Below are 24,788 nucleotides of genomic sequence, written 5' to 3'. Positions count from 1 at the left end.
GCTTGTGGCCACACAAGTAAATCTTTCTCAATGCAAAACTTTTTGGGAAACCCTAGTTCGCTCGTAGCCCTTACTGTGTCAATGTCTGTTAACACACTATTAAATCAATGACAAGGATGCAACTAAAACTGATAAAGCAAGCCACAGCTTCCGGTCTCTCTACTGTACAGCTGAACAAAACAATGAGAATGAATCAAGGGGCCACTTTTTTTTAGACACAATTACATGAATCCAATAGACAAAAGCACTACTATGCACTTACCCTTCAGACCTTTCGCACAATAGTAACAGACAGCACTTGACCCAGTGTTTTACAGCAAAGACTAAAACACCGTTCCAAGAGCAACACTGACTGCTAGATGGGCTTCTAAGGTGAATTGGTTCTCCGAGAAAGATGAAAGTCCAGATACCCCTTTTTCCCCATTCTTCCCATCATGCAACTGTACTGCTGCGCCCTCCCTTATCTGCACAGTCAGACACTGCACATACCAGACCAAACGAAGCGAGTGCCGGTAGCCAGCACTGCTACCAGCATGGCAATGATGTTGAAATACCACAACAATGAAGTGAACAGATGCATCAGTAAACTACGTTACAGAGCTAATTCCTAAACTGAGCTACAAAACTGAAAGACCTGAAATTAGAGGCCCGTTGATTCACTCCGAACAACAATTTTGAATGAAGACTGACTTGACTTGTGAGTAACCAACTTGACTAAATTAATTCAACTAAATCTGTCCCCAATGTCTTGTACCCATGGTTTTGAGGCACAATTCCTTGGTAGAAGCACAAGGAAAGTATGAGCACTGCTGTGTAAGTGAATCTGCAGTACCCCTATTCCCTGAAGGACTATCTTTTACGACTTTAAGCCCCGCCACGGTGGTCTAGTGGTTATGGCGCTCGACTGCTGACCCGAAGGTCGCGGGATCGAATCCCGGCCGCCGCGGCTGCATTTTTCGATGGAGGCGAAAATGTTTGAGGCCCGTGTACTTTAACGTGCACGAAAGGGTGCACGTTAAAGAACCCCAGGTGGTCGAAATTTCCGGAGCCCTCCACTACGGCGTCTCTCATAATCATATCGTGGTTTTGGGACGTTAAACCCCAGATATTATTATTATTATTACGACTTTAAGGCTGTGACAAAACTACGTTCTTCACGGAAGCGGCTTTGATGAAGTCGAATGTGTGCACGTCACATACTGTATAAGCGCAGCTATTCGTACAATGAATAGACTATTTAATGTGAAAGGAAAAAAAAAAAGCATCTGCGAGTATTTTGCATGTTCACATATGCGCTTCTATGAATGTGAAATTATCAACACCAACCGGATGTTGCACACTGATAAAACGTGCTTTTTGAATACCTTGCTTCCAATGCGGGAAAGCTCTAGTTGCAAAGTTATCGTGGTCTCAGATTGTTGATCTTGATTTAAAATGGATTCTCATACCAAAGCTGCACACAAGCATCACAACAGAAATAGTAGTGAAGGTTACATCTTTGATTAACTATATCTCCCTAATGTGCAACTAATGGTTAGTATACCAGTGTTTGTACGTTTCTGCATTCATCAAAATGCGGACACTGTGGCTGATGAATCGAATTCGTGTACACGGCAGCAAAGTGCCACAAACATTACAGCGAGCACTTGCAACTGTGGAGTCGAGCAAAGAAAGAACTTCTTTATTGTGAGCTTTAAAGGAGTACCGACACAATTTTGAGGCATCACAAAAGGGACATTTCTGGTTTCCTTGGCATGCAGTGCTAACATTCTCCATAGCCAGGAAACACGTATAAAATGTTTTAGTCGGATTTTGAAGTGTTAGTTGCGTAGCATCTGCAAGCCAGCCCCCACTGCAATGGACATTATTGTGACAAGTCAACACAGTCACCGAAATCGCTGTCAGTCACTCCATGACAATTCACTCCTCCTTAACGTGCACCACAGGAAACTGACACCAGGCGACAAATCTGCTGCTACTATGTCACGTGTTGCTGTTCCCATATGATTTAGACGAACGTCGGACCACGTTGACGGGTCAGAGTGATACCGACCTCTCGAAAAGGTAGCAGTATTCAAGACATGTTGAATGCATTCCAAGGCACAATGCTTTTTTTTAGGGTTCTTGATACCAATGTTTGTATTTAGAGCAACATACAAACATTTCTAAAATTTGTGTCGGCCCCCACTTAAAGGGTACTGACACGAAAATTTTCAGTTGTTTGTGTGCGTCAAACGAAACCAAGCCCTCGAGAGCCTAGAAAAGGTAGTGCTAAGCATGAGTGCACCCTGAAAAAGTAATTACAGTATGTTTCTGAAAGCTAGTTTCGGTTCCTACTGTACCCTGACGTCACAACACGGTAGGAGCTTCTCGTCACGTGCTCGCTCAATATATAGTGGCGTTTCCACGGCCGCTCCGCACCGTAGCTCTGCTGGTGACGCACAAGCGGGCATTTTGAATGTTTTGGTGACGCACAAGCAGCCATCTCGGGAGTTTTCGCACCTGACGTCATCACAAACAGCCAGACTGCTGCTTGAGGTGACCAGAAATAGCATTGTAGCCTGACGTCAAGGTAGTGTCGATGTCGGTAGGTACGCCATGGAGAAATTGACTTTAATATCAAAATAAAATACCTTATCAGCATTTGCTGAGCTTCACACTTGCTCAGAGCCCTCTCTGCATACAGGAGATTTGTATGGCGGAGTAAACTCTCCTTCGAAAAAAGGTGTCAGTACCCCTTTAAAAAATCTGAGCTAACGCAGAGGGTCAGTATACAAAGGTGTTCATTTTGTAACTGATGGAAACATTACATCATCAAAATTCAAATTTCGGTGTTTTAACTTATGCATATTTAGAAAAATCTGATTTTGTAAGCACTCCACCATCCAGTTTTCGGGGAGTAGCGGATGATAATTGTTTGCTCATGACACACGAAGCAATATTTTCTTCAAGCAGAACAGCATACCAGATAATACAGGTGAGCTGGCTGATGAGCAATGTTTATGAAGCAGCACATTTACACAGACATGTTCACACACACATACATGAAGAAACACACACAAGTGCTGCGCGTGTTTTCTCCACGTTTGCATGAACGTATGTTTTGTCTAAGTGTGTTGCTTCAGAAACAGCAAACAACACAAATTTGATAGACGCTTTGGACCACCCATAAACAACACCTGGTGAGCTTAAAGGGACACTGAAGGCAAATAACAATTTATGTCAGAGTGAAAGCCCAATGTATGACAACTTCTAAAACGGCAATATTATCAACAGCAGTGCCCTACTTACCGAGAAATTAAGCTAAATGTATCACATGATGAGCGCCACGAGTGGGACATTTTCGAAGTGATCCCGATGACATATGGAAGTCGGCCTACAATAAATCCCTAGTAATCAAACTAGTAAAAATCCCTAGTAAAAAAAGAACATTCCGAGCACCAAAAGACGTAATAAAATGCTGTTTGTTCGTTTCCGCTTGATTCTTGGAAAACAAAACCTCCGTGGCGTTGCCATGGGGAACGGCGCGTGTGGTTCAAAGGTTCCGTCGAACTGCGCCTCGCCCGTCTCAGTGGTTGTTTCGGGATCGCGTACTGCCATGTGCGTTTTTCGCGCTCGTGAAAGTCGCTCTGACAGAAAGTTCGACAAAATGCCGCATGCGTGTGATATTGCCGGATGCCCGAATGGTGCACAACGCCAGTGCTGCAGCAAGGAAACCGTTGTGTCTTTTCACTGGGTGCCGCGGAATGAACCCTTACGCTCGAAGTGGCTTAGTGTCATGCCATTGCGCCAGTGTGCTAAACAGTCAAAACCTCTGCGTGTGTGCTCGCTGCACTTTCGTACTGAGGATTACGAGACCAACCGCAACTTGGTGAAGGCTTTGAATGTGCCCATCCGAGCAAGTCTTTGCCGCAGCGCCGTTGTTGCTACTGTGGGTCCCGCTACTTCCGCTCGGCTGCTACTAGTGTCGGCGGCCGCGCAGTAAAAGCGGGCAACGTTGGGCACGGCAGCAGTGACGTATGAGAGTCGTATTTTCAGGCGGTAGATTTGAAGCGCGCTAACGCGATGCGGATCACTAAAAACGTGATTTTATTTCAAAATAAGCACTTCCTTGACACAAAAGCAGCACTACGAGGTTTCTGGGCCGCTATTTCAACAATCAACGTCGACTTAATATTTGCCTTTAGTGTCCCTTTAAAGGGGTACTGACACCTTTTTTCGGAGACGAGTTTGCTCTGCCATACAAATCTCCTGTATACAGAGATCGCTCTGAGGAAGTGTGAAGCTCAGCAAATGCGGATAAGATATTTTATTTTCATATTAAAGTGAATTTTTTTATGGCGCACCCACTGACATCAACACTAGCTTGACGTCAGGCTACAGTACTAATTTCGGTGACTTCACGCAGCAGTCTGGCTGGTTGTGATGACGTCAGGCACCGGAAAAACAACAATGGCAGCTTGCGCGTCGCCTTCTCGATCGTCTGCTCGCGGCGTACGGTCGTGCGATCACTATCATCCAGCGTACCTGTGAGGCGAGCGAGCGAATTTAGAGTGTTGTGCGTGCACAACACTCTAAACACTGACCAGAGGGCAAGAGATTAGTGTCATCTCGATCTGTCGCCATGGCACCAATATTTTGCCCCGTGAAGTCGTGTAGTAGTGCAACGGGGGACAATGGGTGCAAATTCCACCGATTCCCGTCCGATCCGGCGCTGAGAGAAACGTGGGTCGCCTTCGTGCGCCGCGGTCGAGGCGGAGACTGGACGCCCACCAAGCGGAGTTTGCTATGCTCACGCCACTTCACTCCAGACGCGTATACGTGCAGCATACAATTGATGGCCGATTTCGGATTGTCGACGAAGAATGTGCGCCTTAAAAGTGATGCCGTGCCAACGTTGTGTCACCCTGCTGTAACTGCGCGTCACGATGCTATCCAAGGCCGTGGTAAAAGGGACTGCAGGGGCAACAACTTGAAGCGTGTTGGCGATCCCGAGGTGCGTGCTCCAGCGGAGGTCTCTGCCACAACGTGTCGCGATGCGGAACAGCACGACACGGAGGCCTCGATCAAGAAGCGTTTGCGAAGAGATCCCAAGGTTCGTATAGATTACTGGCCGCGTTGTACGCGGCGCGCGTACTTGTGTTCAACTGTATCACTTTGTCTAATATCGCTCGCAGGACTCCTGCCGCCCCTACTCGGAACAAACCGACGCTTCTAACCATTCGAGCTTCATCCCTACGTTTGCGTCGCCGAGCAAAGGTATCCCAATCGGCTATTGCCTAATTTGGCACCTAGTGATAATTCCCAGAGAAAATCTACTGGCCTATTGGTCTCACGCACAACCTCACTGCTATCTACTTCAAAGACCAACCCATCATTGCACTGCTTGCAGTTTTTCCCATATGGCGCATTGTGCATATAATGTAAACAATATATAAGTAATCAGTTATAGTGTCCAGTGAATGCCAATTCATTGCAGATTTGCAACTATAGAATGACAAGTACTGCTTCCCACTGATCATAAAGAATTATGACTATCTGTCTAAGGGGGTTAAAGATTTATTGCAATTGTTGTTAATACTTCTAATTTGTAGCCTTTGGTACCGACATATCAAGCTCTATTAAGAGCAACCAGCCTTTGTCATTTGAGTTTCAGCGCAAATATGCACAACTTTGCAGGGCGCTACTAGATGTTTTTTTTCAAACAAGACCAAATTTTTGATGATGGGTCAATGCAATGAGAAATTGACGAACAAGGGATGTTGCTGAAGCCAGTGTTCCGCTAAGACACACCAAAAGTGATTGTACATAGCTATTTGTTGTGATGTTGTGTAATGCAGCTTGAGAAAAGATGTGACAGATGCTAGGAAAAAGGAGGGAAAAAAATCTTAGTGTATCTTTTACGCTGCCACTGAGTCAAGGCAGAAACGAAAACATTGCGCTAAGTGACAAGCTTTGCACGGCATATAAACGCGATGCTTAGTCCACAGAAAGAATGAAAACAGATACTGGTTACAATAGCACACTGAAGTTCCGAGTCCCTAGAGTTCAGAAATACTAAAAACATCATATCACAGTTTGCCTAATGGCTTCTCATCTTGCTTGTTGCTTGGTGTGGTTATGTGTGACGGTTGCCAATTTGGTACCTCATTGAGGGCAGGACAGCTATGATTGGCTGCAGCTCACGAGAACTGTGGCCTAGGCATAACCCATGCAGACAGCTCCTTAGTAGGCCACAACCAAGGTCCAGCCATCAGAAACAGCATTTTGGCAGGAGGCGCACAGCAGGCCTTGCCCTTTGTCTCGGAACAGGCTTCCAGATTTGAGTTGGGTTGGCATGCCCTGGTACAGCAGCCACAGGAGGAACCACAGCAGAAGCTCTTTGTCCCAAGCAGCGCAATTATTTGACAGCTCCCTTGGCATCACTGCTCAAGCTTCTCTGCACGTTCTCTTACACAGCCCTTCGGTTTTGATTCCCTTCATTTCATTTTATTTTCAGTTTGTGTGCCACTTGCCCTCAGCTCATACTTGGTTCCGGTTTCCCATTTCTTGTCTTTTTCAAGTCCACTCAATCAACATGCCACTGTTGCACGACTGTCGTGTCCTTTCCTCACACCATTTTTTCCCCTTCAGTTTTTCCCTACCTTCATCGCTCCCGACTCTTCATCCTACATCCCCCCTCATCCTTTTCAACACGAATGTGTTTTATGCTGGGGTCCACCAAGACTTCAGTGACATACTTCCATCACGGACATGATGTTGATAAAATGGACGCCAACAGGTGAGAAAGAAAAAACTATAAGAGATTCACCGCTGGAAATCGAACCCACGACCTCTCAGTCACGACGGTAGGCGTTCGGCACTCTACCGACTGAGCTAGCAGGGCACATGATAAATCCTGCATGAATGTGCTCTATATCTTCCACACATCCTCTCGCAAGGTGCTCTATGTTGGCGGGGTAGGGTGGGCAGGGTGGTGCCTCTGTCTCTGAGCAATGGAGGGAAGCAATGCGTCATAGCAGTTACTGGCGTCAATGGGGAACGATTCGTCTACGTTGTTGTTATAGCATGCCCCTTTGAGATTGTGCGCGCTCTGAGAGATCACTGTTAAAACGTCTCGATGTCAGCGAAGGACACTGGTCTTTCTGTGCCGCCAACTGCTTTGAGTGTGAGAGCAACGACTAACAAAACTGCTGCAATAAGCGCTGCAGAAAGGCAACGATGTCGACGCGTGAATGTCGTGCCTTCGTAGAATGAGACGAAGTCCAAAGGGACGTGGAACGCCTGCGCGTGCTCGGCGCTCAAGCAACGAACTTCTGCGTCCTGTGTTGCCAAAGTGCATGCGTCATTTACCCTTTACTCGAGAGTGTACACTGTGCCATTTCTATCCTTATTTGACGTTTTGAAGAAGTGCATATCGAGTGCCAAGGTTTATTTTGAGCTTCCTGATGTCATCTTTGTGCGGAATTCACTATTCGCCGTGTCCAGGTATTGTTAACAACTTCAGCTACCACAACGGTTAAACCATGATCATGGGCGTTAGTCGTCGCAATGCAGATGTGCCAGTAGGCGTCAGTGTGGGATCATCACCATCAGACAGTGGTATAGCTGCCAAACATGAATAGACATTGTACAAGCTCTCGTATATCACTGCACAATAAGCACTACTTCTGCGAAGACCTGTTTCACTTTCGTGTGATACTGATTCCTATGATGGAAGGACCAGCTATGTTTTTTTAGCATAAACTTACTGTTCTTGTCTGTCATGGAGGATGGCGGAAGTTAACAAAGCATACATAAAGCTTTGCTAAAACAAAGCATTTGCTGCATTGACAAAGGCAAGTTCTCTTGGCAAAACATTGCCTTCAATGGCTTTCCTTGTTTGACAATTTCTGTTCCTGTGTGACACTTTAAATGGTGATATCTAACCTTGTCAATTGATAGCAGGTCTAATGCACACTTCATGTAGTAGTACATACGTCTGTGTGTGCAGCTGCAGCAACCTTATATTACAGCTATATTGCAGGGTCTGTACATGTCAGTGTTTTCTTTGTAGTGTTCGGGTTACGTGCAGCCTTGTTGCATAATGACAAATGCAAACTTGTGCTTGGATAAATGTGTCTTTGTTATGTAATACAACACTATGTTTTATTATTTTTTTTATTCCTCTAGATGACCAATTATTGCTGCCCAGTTCTGTTGGTGCTGAAGAGATTGATGTGGCGCAGAGAAATATGAGAAGTGTTGGTATGTAGCTTTATTTTTCAATTTTTGTAAAGGTGGCTATTTTGTTTGCCATTGGACATTGGTGTATGCCATTGGACAGCTAGAGAACACACGCACACATCAAGGCATAAACACATGGAAGTATATAACCACAGTTCCATTCTGCCCCCTCCCCCTGCCCGGAAAATTGTATCGCTACTTGCATCCTGTGATGCAAGTAGCAAAAAATTATTCCTGGCCAAGATTGCTTGATGCCGATTGAGATCTTAGTGTTGCTTGGGCATTGGGTTCGTACACTTCTTGTCTTGACCACCAGTCTGCCCTTACAGAACAATGAACAAAGTCGATCAATTGGAGGTCTCGTAAAGTTGTGAATGCAGTTGCGCTGCTACTGAAAACAGTACAATTTTGTGGGTCTTTATTTGCAGAATGCCAGACAGAGCTAACCACTGCAGATCTTGCCCTGCTGGAGGACATGCTGCATCCGAGGTGTTCTACACCACTGCCCATTGATGACTCCTGTGATGAATCCTATGGATTTGTAGATAATTCACAGGACTGTACTTATGAGCCTACACTGCATGACAGTTCCTTGTAAGGAAAACTCGTTATTTTTCTACTGTTGATGGCATAGATTGTTGCTCAACCTATGTAACACCTCTTAGGAAAACATATTGTTATGGTGTTGTATGCATATAGAAACAGTTCAAGAAAAATTAACTGTTGCATGTGACAGAGACAAGAGCTTACTGCTTTCTGCATTACACAATATCAGTGTTTGATTTATAGCGAATGACTGGACGCAAAACACACGTCTATTCATACTGGTTAAAGTTCTGTTTACTTATCCAAAGATGACAGCATAACATATTATTTATAGGCCAGCTCCAGAAGCAGCAGCACCGCTTGAAAGGTCCATGCTGCGAAAGTTTGTCGTGTACGAGGACCAGCTTCTTGAGCTCGTGAAGCTGTGCAAGACTTGTCTTCGCCCAGCAACATCGTCCCTAGAGGTTTGTAACAGATAGTATCGATACCTCTAAATAACTGTCTTGCCTTGGTGGGGATAGTGTCGTGTTTCAGCTATGCAAGATAAGGTTGATATGGTGAACTGCATTATGTGCTAAAAAAAGGAATGTAAAGAAGGAGGATGTTGTGTAATTAATGCCAAGTGTAAGTTCAAATGCATTTATCAAGCATTTTTTCGCTTGACTACTATGTCAATTTTGTCTCGCTAAAGGCAGGTAACATATTCTGCCTTTCGGATTTATGCAATTTCGTTGTGTAGTTTATGTTGCACTGTTTAAGGCAGTTGAATCGTGTGTCTGCATTTTGTCTTAAAAACAACTTTCTGGAATCGCTGCAGATTGCTGCTGTTGTGTTGATAGCATAGAGTGGTCAGTTATCAAAGTCATTGTCTTGACTGGGACAACTTATTATGCACACTCGCCTAGTGTCTATTTGTATGCTTCAAAACGGCTGCACAGCACATGTGATATTGTACAATGATATCGACTTGATGTCGCTGTGTACAAAATTGACAGACCGTATGCATAACCATCAGGAGCAATGGCATGTACTCATGGAATGACAGTGAAATAGTTATTAGCACAAAAATTTCTTACAATACTTAGTAGCTTCCAAACTTCATTTGTCAGCCAAGGTTAATGTTGAGCACCCTTAGGCGTTTCAACATCCTGCTCCAAATTCAGTGCAGCAAGTTTCATACCAGACACAATACACTTGAGGGTGCATGAAATACTGCAACAATACGTTGAATTCGTTTACAGGTGCTTGGCTCTTTGGTCACTATTACAACAACATGTGAAGACGGCCACACAGTGACTTGGCACAGCCAGCCAAAGAGTGGAAACAATGCTCTTGGCAATGTTGCACTTGCTGCCAGCATCCTTTTTACTGGATGCAGCCCGATGCAGACACTGCGCTTCTTGCGGAATGCCGGGATAAGCTGCTTCTCCAGCAGAACTTATTACCGCATTCAGCATGACCTCTTGCTGCCAGCCGTCAACAAGGTTTTCACATTTCTTTTTTTTTTTCTTATATACTCTTTCTTGACATACTCTCTTCTTATTTACTAAGGATTTCTCTTTATGAACACTGCTTGCTGATGCCCATTGACCAAAGGTGCTTAGTAAGCAATGAATTATTCCGTAATACATGACATTAGAATAACTTCGACTGCCTGGTTTTATTAAGCATGCATTGAAATTTTAATAAAAGATACAACCGGAACAAAATGATGAGGGTCAGACATTGGCCTACATAGGCTGGTGCTTTCCTGAAGTATTTATACATTTGACCAACAAAAGTATGTATTGCTTTAACTAAACACCAAGGAACAAAATTCCATGTCCTATTTACTGCAGTAAACAAGTAAATTGTGTTAGGGTGATCCAGAATAAACAACCCGATGTCTTAAAAACATAACACCTTGTGCTTTTAAAGGTAACTATTGGAGTAATCAATGATTAATTAAGATATCTTCGAAAACTAAACTTCTCTATTCTGAATGCTCAGGAACAGTTTGCATGTGCACTGCCTGCATGCTCTAGCTCCGGCAGAAAATGTGTACAAAACTGGAGCAATCAAATATATTTTTTGTAACTGTTTCGAACATGTAGGCACCTTAGATGACGGAGTTACAAACAACTTGCATGAATTTTACAATCCATTCTTGCCACAGGTTTGGGAGAAAGAGAAGATGGCATTGCATCAGCAGCTAAAGCCAACAGGAGCGAGGCTTGCAGGGGACAGCCGATCCGACTCCCCCGGATACTGCGCCAAGTACGGCACGTACTCATTGTTGGAGACGTCCATCAATAAAATAATTGATGTTGAGCTTGTTCAGGTAATGAGAGCTTGCCATTTGGCCTTTAAAACAGCTAAACTGCATTTAAGTTTTTTTTCTGCAGTCAAATGAAGTAGCCTCCAGTGGCCATATGGAGTTGGAAGGGCTGAAAAGGACACTAAAAAACCTCCATGACAGTGGAATCGCAGTGCTTGAGATCGTGACGGACCGCCATCCACAAGTGCGGAAGTACTTAAGGACACACCAGCCTCCTCTGCTCCATCTTTTTGATGCATGGCATGTCAGCAAAGGTCAGGCTTCAAGGTTTATAACTGTTTTAAAACCACCTCTTTGTAGCAAACTCATTATCTCTCTTTCATGCAGGCGTCAAAAAGCAGCTTATCGCTGCTGGCAAGCACCGAGGCTGCGAATTGATTGGCCTCTGGAGGCGGTCTGTCATAGCACATCTCTACTTCGCCGTCGGAGTTGGAAAGGGCAATGGGGATCTTGCCATAGCTGTGTGGCTCTCCCTCCTGAATCACATCCAGGACAAGCACACTGGACACGGCCTGCTGTACCCGGAGTGCAAGCATGGGGAGCTGGAGCGAAGGAAGTGGATCTTGCCAGGTATCATCTATCCGAATATTCCTTTCATAAAGTTTTAGAAATAACAGGTGCAAAATGGGTACTTGAGCCAGTGGACTGGCACTAAGAAAAAGAACCTGCAATAAGGACAGCACATAACATTCCACAAACAGCATTCGCTTTTCTTTGAATTGCATTTTTTTCACAATTCTTAACGTAACAACCAGTCTTGTGTTTCTAATTGTTTTCAGGCACGGATGCTTATGACAGGCTACATGCCATTGTCACAAGCAAACGGCTTCTGGATGACATCAGGCAGGTGTCGCCCAATTTTCAGACATTTGGCGTGGAGTCATTCCACTCCATAATAAACAGGTTCGCTCCAAAATGCTATGCATTTTCGCATCAAGGGCAGCTGGCCAGGTACGTTCTTTGCAAGAAGTACATGTGAGGAACATATAATTCAAGCTGTAAAATATGTGCAAATCTAAGAAGTGCTTATTGTTTTGTATTTTTCTCTATACCTATGCAGTGTACACTAACTCATTTACCTATATTGCTGTAATACTATTATTATTCGCATCCATACAGCTGCAGGCTACATATAAATTACACACAAAATGTTGTCACAAACATCTTGTCACTGCAGACCTGATGTATGACGCTGAACTTTTACAAACACTGCATTGAAAATTTGCAGAGTCAGTGTTTGTAATACCAGAAGTCTGCCAGATCCCATCTATTGTGGGAATCAATTTCATGCAAAACAGTCGGAAAGTAGCAGCCTGTGCTAGATTTTTTTCCTTTGAGCCAAGCGTTACAAGGTGGATTGACGTCGTTATGTAAATTTAGTACTTGCCTGCACTTTGATCACCATGAAGTGCACGCTGCGGTACAATGATGTGCACATCATAAGTAGTGGTAGTAGGCGTGGAATGCTTGGCTGTAGCTTGCGGAGTCATATATATATGTAACGTTTATCACATAAACATAAAGCGGAGAGCCAACACTGCCACAGCAATTGCCATTGTTCTCACGTGACGCTTGTATAGGGTCTTTTTTCGAAACAGTTTGAAGCACTGACATGGCTCAGTGGTACAATACTTGGCTATCATGATAATGTCTGCATTTGATTCCGGGTCGAGGCACGATTTTTATTCTTTGCTTCCACTAAAATATTTCACATATCACCAATGCCGCCGATACCGGCGCTGCATTTTGTGTGTGTGTGTGAAATGGGCTACTTCACACCATCATGTTAAGATTTAGAAAGTCTGGGTTGATATAAACTGTGAATCACCTGTGGTGCATACACGCATACCACGGGCTGCCGTATGCGGGTATGTGCCGTAAGTGACTGCTGGATAGGATTTCATGCTGTAGGCAACAGGGACGTCACATTATTCGTGTCATGACCTGTCATTTCATACATTCACATCGTCCCATGCCTATGTTGGTATACACCAAGCTAAGGAGACGACCATGACAGCGCCAACACAGATGGACGGATGAATGAATAGAAATGGTCAAAATGCCTTTGGTTGCTATGAACTGCTGTGCATTTAATAATATCAGAATGTGCCTGTATATTAGTGTTTTTAATTACTTTGAGCAATCAGCTCTGTCATATGTGCCTTTCACACATGATGATGTGATGTTGCTGATTCTAAGTGTACATACAATGCAAAGCAAAACATGGACAAATAATGTGTGGAATCACAGTGTGTCCATGCTGCTTCTAATTTGTGCACATGCTTGACTTAGCATTGTACATACATGTAGAACAGCCAGCAAACTAACCTGAATGTTTTCTTTCCTTGAATTCTCCACTAAAGCGCCACTAATGAATGCATTATGATGTGCAGGTGTCTGCTTTCCGCCCTTCATTACAATGAAAATTCGGGAAGAATGCAGGCAGCAACGAAGAAAGGGGATCTGCGATGGCAGATAAAGCATCCAAAGGCGAGGGGAGGCGAGCCTGTTGCTTGTCCCATCAGAGAACTGCCCACTTATGGTGTGTACATCAAACTTCATGATTTTTCTATAAAATCTTACTTCTTAAGAGGGCTACTTCAAGTTTAGCTTGCCACCATGAATTAAAAAAAGATGTTAGGGTTTCCAGCTGCTGGCAAGCACGTAAAAAAGTGAGCTTCTTCATCTATGCTATATGTTGCTGTCTATCCAGGCTGTTACAATAAAAACTCTTACGTGAGCTTGAAGACAACTACGCATGAAACAACCAGTGTTCACACTAATGTAACCATTATTTCTCATCTGTATGCAGTCTACGTGAATAATCTTCTGTCTGCTGTCGAGGAGCTGCTTGCTTGTGGCAGTAAAGATGGAACGGATGCCACGCCACAGCCACCAACCACACTTGTCAGCTGCCCTTGGGAGAGTCGACAAGGTGGCCATTGTCGAAGCCCACAAGTCACGTTTCGCAGGCAACTGAAAGCCAGCTGACATCTTCTTCGTCTTCTCTTGGCGGGCTGATATTGCTGACACTGTTTGCAACTAGCGACATAGTGATAGACTGTCTCCCCCATTCTGGGCTTGTGATGGCGCTCCCGTTTCTGCTTCAACATTCTGATGAACCCTAGATGGCAAGCGGTCGCATCATCATGCATAGCCCTAAATATGTCCAATCGCGGATTCTGTAGTACCACCAGAATAATAGGAATATCTGGGGTTTTACATCCCAAAACCATGATATGATTATGAGGGACACCGTAGTGGAGGACTCTGGAAATTTCGACCATTTGGTGTTCTTTAACATGCACTGACATTGTACAGTACAATGGCCTCTAGCGTTTCGCATCCATCGAAATGCGACTGCCGCGACCAGGATCAAACTCGAAACGGAAGTAGCTGCATCGTGTTGGTTGATTTACTGAGCACATCCAGCACAAAGCTGTTACGGTTACTGTTGAACTTCGTTTATTCGCAGGACAAGATTGATGGTCAGGCAAATATGGCCTCGGTGGGCTGCACCAGATCACGTGTTCTTACTGTTGTCCTGCTCGGATACCGTTGCAATATTTCATTATGAAACTGCTCCCTTGGTTTATTTCATTTCTGCCACGGTCCACCGCTGGGAGTTTCTGTGAGAACGCGGAGAAAGTTTTGATTGTGCTGTCATTGTATAATTTTTATCAGCGACATGTTCAGTCACTTGGGCAGAAGTGCTTTGTTCTCTATCAAAGTCGACTATTAGGCAGGTAATTTCAGCGATCGTGTTTAACACTTGATCATTGTAATCAGCTTCTTTCCATATAACGCTTTCAGTTCTCTGGCAGGAATGTGCAACACAAATATTTCGTGCAGCTTGCACAGCTCATTGTTGCCAGGAGTCAGCTACTATATTCTTGGAACTTCTTGCGTTAGAACACAGAATGGATTCAGCTGACGCAGTAAGTCGCTTGTTGACACAGGGTGTTTTTAATCTGTGGTGACGTGACTGATACCTCTACTGATAATGTAATGGCCCATCAGGCAGCTAATCATCAGGCAGCATTGAGCAGCTAAGGATGTCAGTTTAATGCCGTCTTTCAGGTTCCTGTTCGCTTCTTACATAGTCCGTGAGGTCAAGACGACTGCATCCTTTCAGAAATTTGGAGAATGTATTCAGTGCTACGTGTGCAGACTTGGCAACTCTTTCTGTTTTGTTATTTTTACGTTAGCGACCAAGGCCTTCGCCTCTTTTTTTTTCGCACTCTTGTCAGAATAAGTGTTCTTTTCGTGCATAGCTATGCCGTGTACCTCACTTCTTGAGACTGGGTGTTGTTGAACGTGCAGTTCTAATGATGTACTAGCTCGTCAGGGACAACATTGAGCAGCTAAGGATGTCAGTTTAATGCCGTCTTTCAGGTTCCTCTTCGCTTCTTACATAGTCCGTGAGGTCAAGACGACTGCATCCTTTCAGAAATTTGGAGAATGTATTCAGTGCTACGTGTGCAGACTTGGCAACTCTTCTGTTTTGTTATTTTTACGTTAGCGACCAAGGCCTTCGCCTCTTTTTTTTTCGCACTCTTTGTCAGAATAAGTGTTCTTTTCGTGCATAGCTATGCCGTGTACCTCACTTCTTGAGACTGGGTGTTGTTGAACGTGTAGTTCTAATGATGCTACTAGCTCGTCAGGGACAACATTGAGCAGCTAAGGATGTCAGTTTAATGCCGTATTTCAGGTTACTCTTCAGCTTCTTACATAGTCCGTGAGGTCAAGACGACTGCATCCTTTCAGAAATTTGGAGAATGTATTCAGTGCTACGTGTGCAGACTTGGCAACTCTTTCTGTTTTGTTATTTTTACGTTAGCGACCAAGGCCTTCGCCTCTTTTTTTTTCGCACTCTTTGTCAGAATAAGTGTTCTTTTCGTGCATAGCTATGCCGTGTACCTCACTTCTTGAGACTGGGTGTTGTTGAACGTGCAGTTCTAATGATGTACTAGCTCGTCAGGGACAACATTGAGCAGCTAAGGATGTCAGTTTAATGCCGTATTTCAGGTTCATCTTCACTTCTTACATAGTCCGTGAGGTCAAGACGACTGCATCCTTTCAGAAATTTGGAGAATGTATTCAGTGCTACGTGTGCAGACTTGGCAACTCTTTCTGTTTTGTTATTTTTACGTTAGCGACCAAGGCCTTCGCCTCTTTTTTTTTCGCACTCTTTGTCAGAATAAGTGTTCTTTTCGTGCATAGCTATGCCGTGTACCTCACTTCTTGAGACTGGGTGTTGTTGAACGTGCAGTTCTAATGATGTACTAGCTCGTCAGGGACAACATTGAGCAGCTAAGGATGTCAGTTTAATGCCGTCTTTCAGGTTCCTCTTCGCTTCTTACATAGTCCGTGAGGTCAAGACGACTGCATCCTTTCAGAAATTTGGAGAATGTATTCAGTGCTACGTGTGCAGACTTGGCAACTCCTTCTGTTTTGTTATTTTTACGTTAGCGACCAAGGCCTTCGCCTCTTTTTTTTTCGCACTCTTTGTCAGAATAAGTGTTCTTTTCGTGCATAGCTATGCCGTGTACCTCACTTCTTGAGACTGGGTGTTGTTGAACGTGCAGTTCTAATGATGTACTAGCTCGTCAGGGACAACATTGAGCAGCTAAGGATGTCAGTTTAATGCCGTCTTTCAGGTTCCTCTTCGCTTCTTACATAGTCCGTGAGGTCAAGACGACTGCATCCTTTCAGAAATTTGGAGAATGTATTCAGTGCTACGTGTGCAGACTTGGCAACTCTTTCTGTTTTGTTATTTTTACGTTAGCGACCAAGGCCTTCGCCTCTTTTTTTTTTCGCACTCTTTGTCAGAATAAGTGTTCTTTTCGTGCATAGCTATGCCGTGTACCTCACTTCTTGAGACTGGGTGTTGTTGAACGTGCAGTTCTAATGATGTACTAGCTCGTCAGGGACAACATTGAGCAGCTAAGGATGTCAGTTTAATGCCGTCTTTCAGGTTCCTCTTCGCTTCTTACATAGTCCGTGAGGTCAAGACGACTGCATCCTTTCAGAAATTTGGAGAATGTATTCAGTGCTACGTGTGCAGACTTGGCAACTCTTCTGTTTTGTTATTTTTACGTTAGCGACCAAGGCCTTCGCCTCTTTTTTTTTCGCACTCTTTGTCAGAATAAGTGTTCTTTTCGTGCATAGCTATGCCGTGTACCTCACTTCTTGAGACTGGGTGTTGTTGAACGTGCAGTTCTAATGATGTACTAGCTCGTCAGGGACAACATTGAGCAGCTAAGGATGTCAGTTTAATGCCGTCTTTCAGGTTCCTCTTCGCTTCTTACATAGTCCGTGAGGTCAAGACGACTGCATCCTTTCAGAAATTTGGAGAATGTATTCAGTGCTACGTGTGCAGACTTGGCAACTCCTTCTGTTTTGTTATTTTTACGTTAGCGACCAAGGCCTTCGCCTCTTTTTTTTTCGCACTCTTTGTCAGAATAAGTGTTCTTTTCGTGCATAGCTATGCCGTGTACCTCACTTCTTGAGACTGGGTGTTGTTGAACGTGTAGTTCTAATGATGCACTAGCTCGTCAGGGACAACATTGAGCAGCTAAGGATGTCAGTTTAATGCCGTATTTCAGGTTCCTCTTCGCTTCTTACATAGTCCGTGAGGTCAAGACGACTGCATCCTTTCAGAAATTTGGAGAATGTATTCAGTGCTACGTGTGCAGACTTGGCAACTCTTTCTGTTTTGTTATTTTTACGTTAGCGACCAAGGCCTTCGCCTCTTTTTTTTTTCGCACTCTTTGTCAGAATAAGTGTTCTTTTCGTGCATAGCTATGCCGTGTACCTCACTTCTTGAGACTGGGTGTTGTTGAACGTGTAGTTCTAATGATGCACTAGCTCGTCAGGGACAACATTGAGCAGCTAAGGATGTCAGTTTAATGCCGTATTTCAGGTTTATCTTCACTTCTTACATAGTCCGTGAGGTCAAGACGACTGCATCCTTTCAGAAATTTGGAGAATGTATTCAGTGCTACGTGTGCAGACTTGGCAACTCTTTCTGTTTTGTTATTTTTACGTTAGCGACCAAGGCCTTCGCCTCTTTTTTTTTCGCACTCTTTGTCAGAATAAGTGTTCTTTTCGTGCATAGCTATGCCGTGTACCTCACTTCTTGAGACTGGGTGTTGTTGAACGTGCAGTTCTAATGATGTACTAGCTCGTCAGGGACAACATTGAGCAGCTAAGGATGTCAGTTTAATGCCGTATTTCAGGTTTATCTTCACTTCTTACATAGTCCGTGAGGTCAAGACGACTGCATCCTTTCAGAAATTTGGAGAATGTATTCAGTGCTACGTGTGCAGACTTGGCAACTCTTTCTGTTTTGTTATTTTTACGTTAGCGACCAAGGCCTTCGCCTCTTTTTTTTTCGCACTCTTTGTCAGAATAAGTGTTCTTTTCGTGCATAGCTATGCCGTGTACCTCACTTCTTGAGACTGGGTGTTGTTGAACGTGCAGTTCTAATGATGTACTAGCTCGTCAGGGACAACATTGAGCAGCTAAGGATGTCAGTTTAATGCCGTCTTTCAGGTTCCTCTTCGCTTCTTACATAGTCCGTGAGGTCAAGACGACTGCATCCTTTCAGAAATTTGGAGAATGTATTCAGTGCTACGTGTGCAGACTTGGCAACTCTTTCTGTTTTGTTATTTTTACGTTAGCGACCAAGGCCTTCGCCTCTTTTTTTTTCGCACTCTTTGTCAGAATAAGTGTTCTTTTCGTGCATAGCTATGCCGTGTACCTCACTTCTTGAGACTGGGTGTTGTTGAACGTGCAGTTCTAATGATGCACTAGCTCGTCAGGGACAACATTGAGCAGCTAAGGATGTCAGTTTAATGCCGTATTTCAGGTTTATCTTCGCTTCTTACATAGTCCGTGAGGTCAAGACGACTGCATCCTTTCAGAAATTTGGAGAATGTATTCAGTGCTACGTGTGCAGACTTGGCAACTCTTCTGTTTTGTTATTTTTACGTTAGCGACCAAGGCCTTCGCCTCTTTTTTTTTCGCACTCTTTGTCAGAATAAGTGTTCTTTTCGTGCATAGCTATGCCGTGTACCTCACTTCTTGAGACTGGGTGTTGTTGAACGTGCAGTTCTAATGATGTACTAGCTCGTCAGGGACAACATTGAGCAGCTAAGGATGTCAGTTTAATGCCGTCTTTCAGGTTCCTCTTCGCTTCTTACATAGTCCGTGAGGTCAAGACGACTGCATCCTTTCAGAAATTTGGAGAATGTATTCAGTGCTACGTGTGCAGACTTGGCAACTCTTCTGTTTTGTTATTTTTACGTTAGCGACCAAGGCCTTCGCCTCTTTTTTTTTCGCACTCTTTGTCAGAATAAGTGTTCTTTTCGTGCATAGCTATGCCGTGTACCTCACTTCTTGAGACTGGGTGTTGTTGAACGTGCAGTTCTAATGATGTACTAGCTCGTCAGGGACAACATTGAGCAGCTAAGGATGTCAGTTTAATGCCGTATTTCAGGTTCCTCTTCGCTTCTTACATAGTCCGTGAGGTCAAGACGACTGCATCCTTTCAGAAATTTGGAGAATGTATTCAGTGCTACGTGTGCAGACTTGGCAACTCCTTCTGTTTTGTTATTTTTACGTTAGCGACCAAGGCCTTCGCCTCTTTTTTTTTCGCACTCTTTGTCAGAATAAGTGTTCTTTTCGTGCATAGCTATGCCGTGTACCTCACTTCTTGAGACTGGGTGTTGTTGAACGTGTAGTTCTAATGATGCACTAGCTCGTCAGGGACAACATTGAGCAGCTAAGGATGTCAGTTTAATGCCGTATTTCAGGTTTATCTTCACTTCTTACATAGTCCGTGAGGTCAAGACGACTGCATCCTTTCAGAAATTTGGAGAATGTATTCAGTGCTACGTGTGCAGACTTGGCAACTCTTTCTGTTTTGTTATTTTTACGTTAGCGACCAAGGCCTTCGCCTCTTTTTTTTTCGCACTCTTTGTCAGAATAAGTGTTCTTTTCGTGCATAGCTATGCCGTGTACAGGGTTGCCAATGGTGGCTACTTTTCGCCAAATTGGCGAATTTGAGAGGCTCGTGGGGACCTAAAATTATGAATGGCGACATGGCGATTTTTGGCGATATTCGGCTCAGGTCTCCACTGAGTTATGCATCCTAATCTCAGTGTCTTCCCAACGAATGAGCGGCAACATTCTCTGTATATTTCTCGGTTTTATACCCACAAGTAGAATGTGCACATTACGCGTCATTCGGTATGTCCGTCCTGTAACTCGTGTGTATCTCCTCAATTCATCCAGATGCAGGAGGCACTGGAACGTCCCCCAGCGACATTCTAGCAAAATATAAGTAAGCGGAATGTATTCATGTGCACGTGTGCAGACTGGCAACTCCTTCTGTTTTGTTATTTTTCGTTAGCGACCAAGGCCTTCGCCTCTTTTTTTTCGCACTCTTTGTCAGAATAAGTGTTCTTTTCGTGCATATCTATGCCGTGTACCTCACTTCTTGAGACTGGGTGTTGGTGAACGTGTCAGTTCTAATGATGCACTAGCTCGTCAGGGACAACAGTGAGCAGCTAAGGATGTCAGTTTAATGCCGTATTTCAGGTTTATCTTCACTTACATAGTCCGTGAGGTCAAGACGACTGCATCCTTTCAGAATTTGGAGAATGTAGTCAGTGCTACGTGTGCAGACTTGGCAACTCTTCTGTTTGTTATTTTACGTTAGCGACCAAGGCCTTCGCCTCTTTTTTTTTCGCACTCTTTGTCAGTAGAATGGCGACTTTTTTGGCGAAATTTGTAAAAAAATGGCGACTTTTGGCTACTTTTGTTCGTCGTTTGGCGACATTTACTCGAAAGTCAGTGGCAGCCCTGGCCGTGTACCTCACTTCTTGAGACTGGGTGTTGTTGAACGTGTAGTTCTAATGATGCACTAGCTCGTCAGGGACAACATTGAGCAGCTAAGGATGTCAGTTTAATGCCGTATTTCAGGTTTCTCTTCGCTTCTTACATAGTCCGTGAGGTCAAGACGACTGCATCCCTTCAGAAATTTGGAGAATGTATTCAGTGCTACGTGTGCAGACTTGGCAACTCTTTCTGTTTTGTTATTTTTACGTTAGCGACCACGGCCTTTGCCTCTTTTTTTTCGCACTCATTGTTAGAAAAGTGCTGTTTTCCGACTATTGTGCTGGTGATATAGCGTATTTTGCATATGACCAGGACACAGGCTGCCATGCCCACAGAAATAAATCAAGTGGAACAAGTTGTTGGCCTTTATTGAATTGATGTACTAGTACTCCGGATACTTAAAACCAGAGTATTCTTGTGAAGGGAATTGTGCACGCACTGCGCACACAACGCAGCTCGGAAGGACCACTCGCTTTTTTCTGCCAAGGCCATGCCAGTACCACCGCACGAATGGCCGATACGCAGTGTATCGGTATTGCCTGAAATAGGCATGCAATATGATATAAAAATGCGGTGGAAAAATTGAAGGTAGAAATACCCTGCAGCTGTATGAGATGTTGGCAGAGTCACATTCTAAAACCACCTACTAACAAGGGGCCCTTTTTGAGCACACAAAATTATGAAATAAGAGGTCACTGTTATGTAGCATGCAGATGCCTTTAGCACGTAAAGATATGTAGAAACGCTTATCTTTATGTATCCTTTACTTATTGAACCCACTGAGCCAAAGCATTACAGAGGGCTGTGGTTTATAGGGCAGAAAAAAAACGAAGTATATAAAATCAATCGCAAAGAACGTGAAAGGCGAGATCGAGTTTTATGATTTGTGAACAACCATCTAACAATGCAAGCAGCAACGACACTAAGCTTTCGTTTTTTATTCACGTATAAAATGCGATCTCGCGTTCGTGCATAACTTGCGCTGCCCGACGACCGTTGTTGTCCGACGGCACTTATATATTATTTAAAAGTTCCCTGTATTTTGTCGGACACGCGATATATGGACATAGCAACATTAGCATGTAAAATGCGCCTATGTACTACGTTCTGCGTGCGTGGATGACGCGTCGTACATGCGAGCAACCTCGATTTCACAGAAAGTACACCGAAGGTATGCACTTTGCATGCACTCTATAGTGAGGTCTACTTCAGCAGAAACAGCCAACTTCGATAAATCGCAGCAGTAATACCTGTGGATTTCTGGTGCCTCAATGACGCCTGGACGGTCTTCCATCAAGGCGTAGTAGGCTATCTCCAGGGCGTGGATGTCTAAGCATCCACGCCGAAACGTCGGGTGTTCTATGGCGCAGACAGCCTCATCCGGCACAAGAGAGTTCACTTTGTCGATCTCGCGACAACACACCGACTCCGTCTCGGTCTCCATGGCGCGGCAGCTCCCACAGAGGCATCTGCGCAGTTAATATTATTGTATAATGTTGAGGCGCTACGACCAGCACAAGGCTGGCATCATGCGCGCGCAGTGCGGCTGTATATAGAAGAGCGACAGGACAAAGATATACATGCGGTCTCAAATCTGCACCGAGCACCAATAATTTGAAGCAAGTCATATGATTACCAATTCCACACGGCAAACACTATCGACTTTCAGGACACCCGGAGGATACCCTCGCGGAATCGAGCAGTAGATACGAAATTCTTACCATTGGACGTTCCCGATGCGCAAGGCCTCCTGCATGGTATTATCGCTGTCTGGCGACAAGCTGTCTTCTTCTGACGAGCTTGCAAGCGGGTCGAACGCGAAATGGTTGGCAGGGTCGGCAAAGCTCGGCATCTTCTTCCCTACCGAAGTCGTTGCTGTCGACGGAGTCGCTGGACCAAACTTCCATCGCTGACGGCGCACAAGATGCCACACGTGCGGCGCGCAGCAGACGACGGAGCCACGGACGCTCGGAGATACGTCACGATAACTTGCGCGTGCATATAGCCACACCTGGGGGCGCTGCTCATACTATGTCGTGAAGTCAGGGTACAGTATGAACCGAAACTAGCTTACAGTATGAACCGAAACTAACTGTACGAGAAGCCTGAAAGGTTTTTCTACTAACAGTTGGAACAAAACGGGGCAATGGCTTTGTAACAGCTTCCCCGGCAGCTGGTTGAGATATCAACGTACAACGGTGCAGCACCTTTGTGGGGAAGGGTCGTTGAAGAAGGCGCCTGATGCTAGCACCATGCAGTCTTTTGATGCTGCTCTGCTGCACTGCTCTACCACCTCCGGTGATCTCGAACATCTGGTTGCGCCCTCCAATGTCGAAGGAGAGTTCCTTACATTGCAGGCCAATTTTCCTTCACGAAAGACAGCACCTGGTCCACTGGCGGCGTACCAACTCGTTCGCGAGTTGGGGGGCTGGCGTCGCTCACTCTGCCCACCGTATATATATATATATATATATATATATATATATATATATATATATATATATATATATATATATATATATATATATATATATATATATATATATATATATATATATATATATATATATATATATAGTTGGTAGAGCATCGGACGCGTTATTCGAAGGGCGCAGGTTGGGTCCCTGCCCGCGGCAAGCTATATTTTTGTCCACTTTTCTTTCTTCACAATTACCTTACATTTACTACTAAAAACATCCCCTATACTTTCCTTGGCATTATTGTCTGTTAGTTCTCATTAATACTGTGTATAACAAAGAAAACGAGCCCTTGAAATTACCACTTCTTTCCTTCATTCATAGCGAGGGTCTCGTTCTGGCAGACTTGATGCTTTCAGGTGGTATGCGAGGGAGTATTGGTCAGCTGCCAGCTCGTAATAAGTTCACGTGCTACGTGACGCCAACAGGCAGAAAAATAGTGTTCCACACTCGCCGTCAAGGCTACTGACGGCGCTGACTGACGCTCCCACGTTTAAATGCACATATATACCCTATAAAGTGGACGGGGGGATGGCCGCCGCGGTAGCTCAGTTGGTAGAGCATCGGACGCGTTATTCGAAGGTCGCAGGTTCGGTCCCTGCCCGCGGCAAGCTATCTTTTCGTCCACTTTTCTTTCTTCACAATTACCTTACATTTACTACTAAAAACATCCCCTATACTTTCCTTGGCATTATTGTCTGTTAGTTCTCATTAATACTGTGTATAACAAAGAAAACGAGCCCTTGAAATTACCACTTCTTTCCTTCTATATATATATATATATATATATATATATATATATAGATAATATATGTAATACTCGATTTGAGGTGACTTTTTATATTCACAGAGCTGATCAGATGACTTGCTTTTCAAAACTGTTTGTCTTAAATCAAGGAAGAATGTGCACAAACAGATACCGCGACAACACAGCTATGTTTAATAACATTTCGGAAATATTACCGTGAAGTTTACAAAGAACACCAAAATCTAACCTGATCATCTGAGCATTGCATCAGCAAACTTCCTAGTCTTAGTTTGGCGTTGTAGACACGATGAGTGTGAAGAAGCTGCTATAAATTTGCGCCTGAAATATTCACTTGTGAAGCAAAACATGTGGCTGACAAAGCAAGGTACTTCGCGGATGTCTTCAGGATAAGCCGAGTGCCAATTTCTTTACTTTTTGGTCTCATGCTGGCAGACTTGATGCCTTCAGGTAGTATGCGAGGGACTATTGTTCTGCTGAACGCTCGTAAATAGATCACGTGCTACGTGACGCCAAAACGGCAAAAAAAGTGTTCCACACTCGCCGCCAT

General features: G+C 44.2%; 2 protein-coding genes across 2 annotated transcripts in view; one reads left to right on the top strand and one right to left on the bottom strand.

Moving 5' to 3' along the window:
* The window catches only part of LOC119376517 (cleavage stimulation factor subunit 3), a gene marked incomplete at its 3' end in the record, with an annotated part of 37,457 nt that extends 32,831 nt beyond the window's left edge, over positions 1–4,626 (bottom strand). The window contains exon 1 of the mRNA XM_037646318.2: positions 4,587–4,626. Within this exon, the coding sequence (XP_037502246.2) occupies positions 4,587–4,626 (40 nt within the window). The remainder of the gene's footprint in view (positions 1–4,586) is intronic.
* Positions 4,189–14,080, top strand: LOC119376516 (uncharacterized). The gene is made up of 12 exons (XM_037646317.2): positions 4,189–5,095; positions 5,178–5,259; positions 8,173–8,247; positions 8,655–8,820; positions 9,107–9,236; positions 10,014–10,256; positions 10,928–11,092; positions 11,157–11,343; positions 11,417–11,659; positions 11,869–12,040; positions 13,483–13,631; positions 13,902–14,080. Exons 1-12 carry the CDS (start codon positions 4,625–4,627, stop codon positions 14,078–14,080), a joined length of 2,262 nt encoding a protein of 753 aa, XP_037502245.1. The 5' UTR covers positions 4,189–4,624.
* The last annotated feature ends 10,708 nt before the right edge of the window (positions 14,081–24,788 follow it).

Source organism: Rhipicephalus sanguineus, unplaced genomic scaffold (genome assembly GCF_013339695.2).
Source record: "Rhipicephalus sanguineus isolate Rsan-2018 unplaced genomic scaffold, BIME_Rsan_1.4 Seq125, whole genome shotgun sequence".
Lineage (NCBI taxonomy): Eukaryota > Metazoa > Arthropoda > Arachnida > Ixodida > Ixodidae > Rhipicephalus > Rhipicephalus sanguineus.
The sequence above is the reverse complement of the archived record's forward strand: the minus strand, read 5'-3'. Positions and strand labels throughout refer to the sequence as shown.